The following is a 12,328-nucleotide window of genomic DNA, read 5'->3' on the forward strand; positions in this document are numbered from 1 at the left end:
TAGATGTTCTGATAATGCTTTTGTGTATCTCCATCAATGTGACGAACAACAATATTGCTTGAGGGGCAAAGTGTACAGAGCTTGTTCACTTCAAAATAATGAATCTTCAGGTATTGCTTTTTCTATTTATTTTTATTTTTTATTTCCATGTTTACCTAGACTTTGACTTGGGAAATTGAATTATTAGAAAAACATTTCTCTATTTCTGCTGCTGTTGTAATCATTTTGAAAGCATAGATTTGGATTTTCTTGCCATTGTCCTAACAGACTAAGAGTTTTCTTGCTGAATGTGTTTAGACTTACTCAAACACACAAACAAAACAGTGAGGAGGGTGAGATTTTTTTTGGTTTCATAAGCAAAAATATTTCTTGATTTTACAAACTCATACTACATACTAGGTAGATATAAATATAAAAGCACTAAGTGTAAACCTATGAAGTCGATAAAAGCTACCACTTTATGATGTCACAAGAGGATGATGAGGAACATTTGCTACGATTCCTCTAACGTGGTAGAGGGTCTTCTTAAAATGAGTTGGCTGTTATGGCGCTGACTTCGGTCATACAGAAGTTTTATCAGTGCCACACATGCTGAGATGAGGTGCCTCCATGGTTACTTTTGAAAACAGTGCATGCCTGCATTGTCACGTATTACCTCAGGATCTCTTTTGCTCATGTGGGTCATTTTAGGCCGAGATGGCTCGACACGAGCCATAGAGAGAGAGCGGAAAATTAACAAATAAAGTGTCACTCTTGGTCCCAGCCCAGGCGTGAGATGACCGGAAATTATAAAAACTATAGAAATAAATCAATTCAGGAGTTGAATCAGATTTTTTCAACCTTGTGGTCGGGACCCCATGTTGGGTCACCTCGAGTTTAAATGGGGTCACGTGAAATTTCTGAAAAATTAAAATAGACTTTTGAAATTTTTTCAATATTATTATTGTTTTTTAAATGAAAATGACGCAATCGTAAACAACTGTATTTCTATACTTTCACTTTGTAAATTACTGATAGAAGACAAATTTAATGTGTAATATGAGTACACAAAAAAATATTTCCTCAAAAAATGTAAATTGTGCATTTTAAGACCTGCTGTCTGAATGTAGCCAAAGTGTCTTGGGCTTGACAGTAAATCCTAAATTGCTCCCAATGGTATATTAGCAACTTGTATGGCAGCCATGTCACCATTGGTGTGATAATGTGAATGTGTGAAATGATTAGGGAGGTGGTAATTAAAACACTATTTAAATCATTGTACACGTCATCGATTTTTGCTCAGCATTGTTTCTCTAAGCTTCACTTTTAACTGCTGAGGGCTTTGCAGTTTGTTACGAATCCTAAAGACAATGTGGTTAACCATTTACTGCTTCAGCATGTTTTATACTCAATGAGTGAGCACTACATCATTTGCATGACAGTTGTACTCTAATGTGGTTTCATCAAACTTTGGCCTTCCGTTTCATATGTACCTATGCTAATTTTGGCTGACAGTCTGTAATCTCACAAGTGATTTAATTGCAGGTTGCTGATGCACGTGTCATGTTTGAGTGTGTTTGTGAAATTTTAAGAGTAGAAATGTTACTTTTGTAATAAAAGATGACCTTTCAGCCTCTTTGTTGCTTCCTCATCATTGAGGTCTGATCATAAGTATGGCATACCCTGTGCTTTCTGTTTATAAATAACTTCAGCCAGTATTATTCCACTTCCACTCGTCCCATAACAATCAATCATTCCTGCACGGTGACCAGTTTGTCCTGCTCACCAGAGAGAAGGTTGCCTTCCGAGCTGTGCCCTTGCGCCTCCAACTGTGCTACTACATAAAGTGGAGCATATAGTCAGTGTGATCCAGGGAGAAGAAAAAGGCTTTTTGTGCTGTACTAGAGTGAGCAATGAATGGCCGCTTTATCCCTGGCTGCCTCTTTGCCATGTTTTTCATTTACATACAGTATAAGCATCTCTGATCAGAGGAAGGTAGTAAGGTAATCATGTATGTTTGGAGGAGGATGCACAATGGTTTCCTCATCCTTCATTTGTCTCTGTCGTACTATCATGCCTTCATCTCCTCTTGCAATTCTCCTGCGCATGAAGAGTTTATAGCTTTAGGGGAAAATCCCCAAGAGATTTGGCTCTTTCACACATGTACAGATGTACTCTGATTACCAGTCATCTAGTGCACAAGTCTACTTATTTGTACATGGTGTAGCGGAACATGAGTAGAACACTTACACAACATTGACAAGTAATCAAATATGACTAATACAGCATAACTTAAGCTGACTTTTTAGAAATGGTTATTAAACAATCACAACACAAAGTGCAGTATCGAAATATGCCTTCTGTCTTTTGTATGAACCCTTCACATATGCATCCCACAAGACACCACTAAAGACATAAAGGACATTTTGTAATTGCCAGTAAGGGAATGTTGAATGTAAATGGAAAACAGCTGCACCTTAGTGGAAATCAACCATATTGCCCCTCAGACACACACACAGAACCAAAGAAGTGAGATCTTATCTTGATCTCTGCCTCAAAAAATTATTCTAAAGCCCACTCTCCTTGCAATACCTTTTTCCTCCCTTACTTCCTCTTTTTCTTGCCCTGATGCCCCGCTAAGCCTTTTGCCACAAGCCTTATGCGTGTAAGCCAATTTTAACTCTCACCTCCCGGAGTTCCTTGGCCACATCTTTGAGCTCTATGAGAATGCCTTCCAGCTGGTCAATCACCATCTTCATGTGCCTGCGGATGCGTTCTCTCGGGCTGGGGGTCTCAGAGGTATCCCGGGCCGGAGCTTTGCTGAGGGACATCCTTTACAAGGCGACGTGGGGCCAGTGGCCAATAGGCTGAGGGCGTGGGGGAGCCGAGTCGGGGTCCATGGCTTTGGCTACTGGGAGCCTCAGTGCTACTGATCCGAACAGGGGCCACGGCCACGCAGGGAGACCTCAACATCTTAAAAGCACCTGTGCAGCCAAAACACCTTGCCTCGCCCGCACACTCGACATTGGGTCACGCTCCGGCATCCAGGTCTCCTTGTAAACGCTTCCAAATATGAAAATGTAAGCGTCATGGGATGAGTAGGATGTGGTAAATCCATTGAGAAAGAAGAGGCAAGATGCATGGGTTCAAGCTGGTATGTGACTTACATAATCAAGTTGAGCCAACTCATCTCATGTGACAGTGTGAAATGGTTCAGAGAAGACGCAGTTTAAATTGTCAGTCTGTTCATAGCAAAATACTCTTTTCCCTTCTTTCTCTTGTCCTTGACACACAGACTTTTGAAAAACATTAACACAATGGCAGGCTAGCAAACTGAGTAAAGGCCAAAAAGGGGGTCATTTGGACCATGATTAGAGGAGGCTATCTTACATTGATAGAAAAATAAAACTCTTAGCCACTGCTAGAAGATTGTTCTATTTTATTGGTAGCCAGTGGGGACAAGATTTTCTTTCTAAATATAGTCCCCTAGTGAGGACTGCCATTGTATAAGAAAAAAAAAATTGACTGATCTTGCTGAAGAAAGGAAATACTCCACTGTGCTGTACAAGGTTTCTTCCTCATGGGAATAAAAAAAGATCCTCAATAAGAACTTGCATTAAAATAAGCTTTATATACTTTCTTTTGCAGAAGATAACTTAAATCATCATTTGTTTCTCTTCAGTTGAAAACGGGGGAAGACATAGGTGTAGTTTCGTTCAAAGATTTAGATTTTAGAAGGTGCAAGATCAGCATAAACCGATCTCTGAGCCAGCTGAAGATGACTTGTCAGGACTTTGATGATTAAAAAAAAATCATTGTGCAAATATGCACTGTGGAATCAAAAGGGAGCTGGGAGGTATAACAGATGCTCTCACTGAAATTATGGCTCCTAGCTTGTCTCATGCACCATGGTTCATCTTATCGCCTTGTGGAAAAATGAGATAAATTGAAAACTGACCCACATCAGTCCACAGGGGTGTGTCCAAAAACCAAGACAGTAGAAAGAAAAGGTTTCTTCTCTCTCTGTTGTTGCTAAGGGAACCCGGTCTGCCTACTTGAGCTGTTATTGGATAATTATTTCACTTCTCATCCATGGATTGTATGTTTCCTCAGTGGACTTTTACAGAGCTGCAAAGAGCTCTGTATCATCAAGGAGGATGAGATAAATCCCAAAAAATCTTTCCATAGGAGCTCCAGAGAAATAGCAGGGTGGAGAGCTTCCCGTCAACTCCAGGGTGATGCTGGTGCTAGTGTGCAGGCCAATCACACATGGCACCTAGATAGAAAGGGAAGGGAGGGAAAAGCAATCACTTATCTCTCATGTGTCATTTCTTTTTTTTTCAGTTTTTCATCAAAACGGCAAGAAAAACTACACACACACACACACACAAAGCACACAGTTGCTGGGACACACACTCACTTACCTTTCCCTTGCACTTCTTTCCTGTTGCTATGTTCAGAGCTCACTCAACAGACACAGCACAGTCATTTAAGCACCACACAACCAGCTTGTTCATTACAAGTTCCACTGTTGAACACACACTAATGTCCTCTCTCTTCTTGATGTCTTGGTTTTGTCCTCATCTCTTTAATCCTTTCACTCGCATGCACACACACACTTTCCCATCCCCTACTTACTGTCTTGACAGAGAGAGGCTTCTATCAGCTGGGTTATTTCACTCTGTGGCTTTGGCTCATCACAGGAGGAGTAGAAGTGTAGGATGAAGCAGTGTAGGAGGAGGAGGCATGAGATGGGAACAATGAATGGCTCCTGATAGCACTCTTTGGAGGTTGAAGATGACTAAGAGCCAGAGCAGCGAGGAGAGCTCCAGCTTCAGATTGCGATACCTCTGCCACCGTCTCAGCTGCTCCCATCACTCAGATAACTGCGCTGCCAAGAACACTCCACCAGTCATCCCCCTCCTGTCTGCAGTTGCCCGCATCTAAAGGCAAGCAGACAGACAAAAAGAGGCTGAAGAACTGCTGTGCAGAAAGAGCTGTATAATTTTAATGACAGCCTCTCCCTCCTTTTCTACTGGGCTGTCTCACTCTGTCCTCCTATCTCTTTCTCCACCTCTGTATGTCACTCTTTCTCCATCCCTGTCTTCCTGCCCCTGCGCCCTGACTGTGTCCTCGCTTACTGCCGGATGAAAGGAAGCTGATGCCAGAGTTTATCGTGGAGCTTAGGCTCCTGCCAGCATCACTCGGCTCCTCAGCGCTGCTCGGCTGTGTGGAGGAGGAGGAGCGTGGCGTTAAAGGCACAGTGTTTATCGGCCAGTCCCTCCTCTCGTCTCACTGCTCTCCTCTCCTCTCCGCTGGCATCGACACTCCCTCGCTATCTCCCCACACACTGCCTATCTAGCCTTTGTCACAGTTCTGTTGGGAGCGTTATCTCTCTCTTAAATCAAGATGAAGTCTTCCTCTGCCGCCAGCCAAGCAGCATTCTCCAGGGACAGGGTGTCCAAAGAATCTTGGCTGTTACATCACTAATATACAAAGTAGGTTGGTGCTTTGATGACCTCATCTGACTGAGAAGCAAAAATATGCGTGTCTTTCTTTTCCCCTGTCCTCTTCATTAGTACAACACACAATTCTCTAGAAGTCGTACCTTGATTCAAATTAAGTGTCCCAAAGCACATCTGAAATGCAAACTTCCTTATAGCATGTGAGAGAGGTTTTAGTGAGCTGTGGTTTGGGAACATGGTAAAGAGCCAGGGGCAAAATACATTCCTCTGCATAACTGTAAAGAGAAATATGTAATGGATTCAGGTTAGATAGGTTTCTCATGCAGATGAATTTGTTCAGGGTTCCTCTGTGGTTTCCACTGCCTGATCACAGACACGCTGATGCTACAGGGCTAATTAGGAGAATATTCTGCTGTATAATGAATTGTCTTTGGGTTATTTTTTTGATTAATAAATGATCAAGTTTGGTTTAGAAAATATGGAGATGCATTATGTTATATGTTCTCAAAACGTTTGGTCACATTTTCAGGCTGAGACCTCATCCCATTTGTAGCTTGTCATCACACAGTAAAACCCACTGTGGCTCCATGCAGAGTGAGAGGACTGCCAAAGGATGCTGTGTCTTTCTTGCCTTTACACATGGCTGCAGTAGAGTTGCACTGACAAGGTGCTTTAAAAAAAAAAAAAAAAAACATTGCTATAAGAAACGGGTGTCCTTGAGCATTTTTTCTTTGTAACTTCATTGCTTGGCATCTATTGGAATCATCCTCCTTAGAGCAAGGCAACAGCATGCCACATTTTTAGCACTTGATTTCTTCTCTGTGACACATCAAAAAACCAAAAAAATAAAACATTTAGCAGAGCTCTGTCTCTAAGATGGATTGTAAACTAAATGACCTTTTGGTTGACAAGCCCAAATAGACAGTACTGACAGACAAAAGAATTCCCACCAACCAAAGCACAACTTTGTAAAGCTAAAGAATTTTTGGATTTTTAAAAAAGCTGGTGTGGTATAGACAAAATGCGTTCCTTTAATATTACTTTTCTATACTTGCTATTGTTTATTTGTGGGAAAAACTTTACAGAACATATTCCTTTTCTTGTTATGAACAGGCGGCTAAAGCACCAAAAAGCATAAATACAATATTACATACAGATAAATATCAGTATGGGCAGTCCACCTATTTGTATTGCAAAATGTGAACTGTACTTATGTTTTATGATGTTGTGTAGAGCGGTGAGCAGCAGCAATCGATATATATAAACACACACTCCATTCGCCCTCTGTGGACACAGTACACACATGCCAGATTACATGGCTTGGTAGGTTGAGCTGATGTGTTCTGTGCATTTATAAGCAGGCTCCTTCTGTCAAGTTTTGTAAAGAAATAAAATCATCAAGGATTGTAAATACAATATGAATTAAAAACAAACAAACAAAAAAACATATATTTATGTGAACTAAATTGAAATGCCATTTATGGTCAACATATTATGAGTAAAATCAATATGAATAAAATCACTGTAAACAGAGCTACTGATCTTAAGCAATTATTTTTGATACAAACATCTGACAAAAAAAATAAATTAATACATGTTGAGTAACATTAGCTACAAACATGTTTACTATACATGTTTCTGCAGCAAAAATAAAATGTAAATTAATGTCTAAGGCAAGGCAAATGTATTTGTATAGCGCATTTCATACACAAGGCAACTCAATGTGCCTTACATGATCAAAAAGTGCAACAGAAAACATTCAACACCTTAAAATCAATAAGAACATTAAAATTGGCATAAAAAAACATTTAAAATCATCAGTAAAAAAATGTAAAATTATCAAGAAAGACATTACATCAACAAACAACATGCCCAAAAATCTCCCTCTCAATCATACACAGTAGAGAAAAAATAATACCTTTGATTTAAAAATGTTCACATCGGATGCTGACTTCAGCTCTACTGGCAGTTTGTTCCACTTCTTTGCAGCATAGCAACTAAAAGCAGCATCACCATGTTTACTGTGAACTCTGGGCTCCACTATCTGACCTGTGTCCATAGATCGGAGAGACCTGCTGGTTTCATACCTGACTAACATGTCACTGATGTGTTCTGGACCAAATCCATTCACATATTTATACACCAGCAGCAGAACTTTAAAGTCTGTTCTGAGGCTGACTGGGAGCCAATGTAAAGACTTTAAAACTGGAGTAGTGTGTTCTGACCTCTTTGTTCTGGTTAAGACCCGAGCTGCAGCGTTCTGAACCAGCTGTAGCTGTGTAGGGAAACAAGCCCCTTTCAAGTTGAACTTTAGCCTAAAGACTCCTCTCTAACAGAATGTACCAAGGACCCTGTTTCTTTGTCACTAACTGTTTACAGAATGCTGTTCCAGTAACTTTGAGGTGCCTATCTAACCCCACTATGCTTCCTTTGAATCCAATAATGGAGCCAAGGAGATTGGCTCTAACACTTTGCACTTTTCGGTTCAAACTCTTTTTATGACTTCACACAGGGGGAAAAACCCTGTTCTTTCCCCCTTCCACAAACAGGTACCTTTGGACACTGTAAGATTACAAAACTTGTCCCATTGATCCCTGACCACCTGTGGTGAACTGTCCCCTCGGACACATCCCAGGCCTCCCCTAAGAGACTGGGTGGAGAAACACTAATTGTTTTTCCCTCCAAAATGAGAACAAAGAAACTGTTACTATGTTTGGAAAGTCACAAAAGAAAACATTATTGGAATGGTTCCTGCAGAAATTTAAATTGCAAATATTGTCTGTCCTATGCCACTCTTTCCAGGTAATTTTGTCCCCAACAGAAAGCTATTTTAGATGTTCATCATTTAAAAAGTGCTTAAAATACCAGAAAACATCACGGAAGTTTGTTTATGGTATTAAAGGTTAACCATATAGCAAGTAAAATATGAACTTGATGTTTAATAAGAATATTTCACTGTTAAAACTCACAACTTGGGATGTAACGATTCACTCAACTCCCGATACGATTCAATTCACGATACTGGGTTCACGATACGATTCTCTCACGATTTATTTTACAAAATGGGACTGTAGACATATGACTGAAAAAAATCCTTATTTTGTATTATTTTCCTTTTATTTTTCATTGTCAAAAGAATCCCTTGATAAACTATTCAAAACAATGCAATTTAACTAAAAATAAATCTTGAATGAAATAAATAAAGGAATAATACAAATGAAGAAGAAGCCTATTAATTTAAATTCTGGTTCTATAGTAAACAATGCAAAACTACATAATAGTTATTTTTCTTTTTAAAAGTGCAACTGAAAATGTATTTTGTGCCTTAACAATTGGACTTTAAAAAAAAAAAAAAAATGTCATTGCACTGATTTACGTCAGATACTTGTTTGGACCAGCAGAGGGCGCTGGTAACCCAGTGGTCGGTTGGCATGCAGAAATTCTTGCAGTGAAGAAGAGATGCTATGCTAGCAGACAGAGCTAATAGAAAAACGTGACTTTTACAGATATTCACGTAATATTACAGATATTCTTTTGGTGCTAAAGGGGTAAGGAATCATTTATTAACATGTTTAAGTGTAGAAGGTGGCCAGAAGGAAAGTAGTAGCAGATTCCGCCCGCCGGTACACTGCTGGACAAGAGAAGGGATAAATATATAGCGCCCTTTGCTGTTTAAAAAAAGTACTGCGATTCAATTTTCAAAGTATCGATGTCAATCGTGATACCTATGAATCGATTTTTAACTGGCTTACGATTAATCGTTACATCCCTACTCACAACCAATTTCTTCAGCAATACTTTGGTACTTCCTAGTGATGTTTGGTATCAGTGTCCCATAATACATTATATTTCAAGATATGATTTTGGAAAAAAAAAAATCATTTGAAATACGTGAAGTCATTATGATTCATGGGTTATATTTTAGAGCTCCCTTTGTTTGTTCATCACATACATATGCACTCAAAACACGCCCACACGACTGGACGTTGACACCATGAAACAGATCACCAAATCACAGAAGTGGTCTTTGAATAATTAATAAAACCCATCCTAGAATGGGTCTGATCCAACTCTCTAAGAATTTTGCGTCCTCCAGAAAACTTTAGTTTTTGGGCATTAAAGAAGCTGCATTAACTCCATAAGGCCCCAACTTTTTCTGGTTGTTCCTACAAATATAGGTATTGCAGTCCAGACCCAGCACACATCAGACATGTGTCGCTCTAAGTTGCGCACAGCTGGCTGTTTGGATCATGCTCTTATCATCCTGAGGAGAAGAGTGATCCTGGGCCTGGTATTGTCGAGGAGGGATGGGTGGTGCTGATTGGTTCTTTAGGAGCGAGAAGATGGGACCATGGTGGGGTAAAGGGTGGGTTGTCAGTCTTGTGCCAGCAAGAACCAGCTTGTTCATCTGGGCAGTTTATTCCAGGAAGGCAGGGGTTGGAGAGAAGCTAGATGAGGTGGAAGTAGGTGAATTTTGGGGTGAAGCAGGTGGGTCTTCATTTTGGTGATTTTGATTTTCATTTCTTGATGGAAGCTCATCAACGTCATGTTTTTTTCTTGTCGTTTTGTTCTTCAATGGTACATGTTGTCCTTTGTCTTTATTGGGACTGATAGCAATGTGACTGGTGACAAAAAATAAGTTGAATGTGAAAAATTTCACTCCAGCCTTGTTTAGACAGTCCATCTGCTCTAAAAAGATGACGACATTCCCAAAAAATCTGAAAATGTTCTATCAAATTTAGTGAAAGGGCAGCACAAACCGAAGACAAAAATGTCTTCAGTGAGTAAATCCTTGAGAATTTCAGATCTCCTTTGCGGACTGGAGGTATCGAGCCACTGATGAACACTTCACTTTCACATTGCTGCTGAACATCTTCTGAGCATCTTTAACAGAAACGTCTCCCAGTATCAGTGTGTGAGGTCATCATTTTGGCTTACCATGTAGCTTTTGTTTTCCTGAAGCGCTCTCAGTCCTCACAGTTCCAGAAGGTTATGTGTTTTCCTCTTTAGAGCAGGAGCCTCGGTCATTCAGCAGTGGGGCAAATCGATTGTCCAGTTCTACATGAAACTGCCTTTAACAGATGTCCACTTTTGTGTGTGAACAGACAAGGAAGTTGAAGTCGAGGCTCCGGTCTAAAAAGAGACTAAATTCCAGTCTATATCATTACTGATATCTGGGCGGTTTGCTCGGTCCGTTAGCCTTTGAAGTGAATATGACTTTCTCTTAGGTTTAGCTCCAATATTTTACCAGGGAGGACTCGCACCTGTTGGCTTATCAACAGGAACAGGACCCCCCCTAGCTCTGATAGCCTCCCCGCTGTTTTGAAACAGCGGCACAGTCGTTTCATTCCCATATCCACAGTGTCCATTAATCTCTATGTTTTGTTGTATTCCTCGCACTGAAGTCTCCAGTTCAGTAATCTTTTGGAGAAGGCTGCTGTATTCTGTTGTGGAAATAGCTATTCTTCTGCTAGTTAGCTTGCTACTTGTAGCTAGTTAGGTTGCTACTTAGCTTTCCAGTTGAGCCAGCAAAGAAAAAAGGAGTAGATGACTACCTCAGAGCCAGTCAGATGGTAAATGATAGTTTGTTGTGAAATGAAGTATTGTATCCTTTCTCAGAAAAAAAAGTTCCTGTTTAGTAAAAAATTTCCTGTGTGTGCTCAGCTCTGCTCTTTTGCTGCCGGAAGTACCTAAAACAGAGCAGGATTACTATTGCAACAACACATCATCAGTAGGGTAAAACTAACCTGTCTGTTATGTTGTATTTAGCCAGTAGAGCGTGGTATTTAATACACCTAATTATTCATATATTGATTTTATATTGACTTGATATATATGTGTAGGCTATATATTTAAAAAATGTATTACTGTAATACACATGCTGTGTAGATCTACCAGCCTGGTGGTTGTAAATGCATATTTACTGGGTAATATCAAGACTATACAAGTTGACTTAACGATATGTTACATTAAAGAAGGGATATTTGTTGGTTTACTGGTGTTTTGATGAAATTGGCATACTTTTAAAGCCAAAGTGTTCACTGAACGGTTGAGTCTTCTAACATCTCTTAAAAGTAAAAAAAGGGACAGTGTGGATCGAATTAAGTTGGGTAAATCATTTCACCATTTAGGAACAACAGAGGGCGAAAGTCTAACTCGAGATTTAGAGCAATGCTTGACTGGAAGCACCAAGAGTTTTTCACTGGCATAGCGTAGCAGGTGAGAGGGAGTGTTGGTTTTGAGGTGAGAGTCCAGGTAGGCAGAAGTCGCTCTTGTCACTATTTTGTATGCCAGGAGAAGAGTTTTGAATTTGATTTGAGCTGCTACTGGAAGCCAGTGAAGAGAAATTAACAGCGAATTGCTGTTTTGGGCTGGTTAAGGACCAGACGTGCCGCTGCATTTTGGATCATCTGCAGACGCAGGGAGGTCTGCCAGAAGGGAGATGGCATAGTCAGTGAATGAAATCACAAGAGCCTGTACCAGAAGCTGTGTGGCCTATTGTGTCCTGAGGTTACAGAGGGCATATTGACAAGACCTCAAAATTTACCTTAAATGACCCTGAAAGGTCAGTTGGTCATTAATCATGACACCCAGATTTCTGGCAGGGTTTGTGGGCACAAGTAGATTGAGCTATGGTTGAACTGTGGGACAGGCTGAAAAGACAATGAGCTCAGTATTGGACAGATTTAGTTGAAGGTGGCGTTCCTTCATCCTTGTGGCGATATCAGCCAAACACGCTGATATCCGAGTTGTGACCATCAGGTCATCAGGTGGGAAAGCTCGGAAAAGCTGATTGTCATGAGCATAGCAATGATAAAAGAAGCCATCGGAGCAGATCACTGTACCATTGTTTGAATATGATCATTGCCTTGTGCTCTACGATC

At 40.3% G+C, this 12,328-nt stretch overlaps 1 protein-coding gene across 1 annotated transcript in view; it reads right to left on the reverse strand.

The window, feature by feature from the left end:
- insyn1 (inhibitory synaptic factor 1) overlaps nt 1-5,433 on the reverse strand; it is a 63,471-nt gene extending 58,038 nt beyond the window's left edge. The window contains exons 1-3 of the mRNA XM_028443273.1: nt 5,054-5,433; nt 4,618-4,922; nt 2,667-4,255 (exon numbers count right to left, since the gene is read on the reverse strand). Coding sequence (XP_028299074.1) covers nt 2,667-2,810 — 144 coding nt within the window. The 5' untranslated portion in view covers nt 2,811-4,255; nt 4,618-4,922; nt 5,054-5,433. The remainder of the gene's footprint in view (nt 1-2,666; nt 4,256-4,617; nt 4,923-5,053) is intronic.
- Between the last annotated feature and the right edge of the window lie 6,895 nt (nt 5,434-12,328).

This window comes from Gouania willdenowi, chromosome 3 (genome assembly GCF_900634775.1).
Source record: "Gouania willdenowi chromosome 3, fGouWil2.1, whole genome shotgun sequence".
Classification (NCBI taxonomy): Eukaryota; Metazoa; Chordata; class Actinopteri; order Blenniiformes; family Gobiesocidae; genus Gouania; species Gouania willdenowi.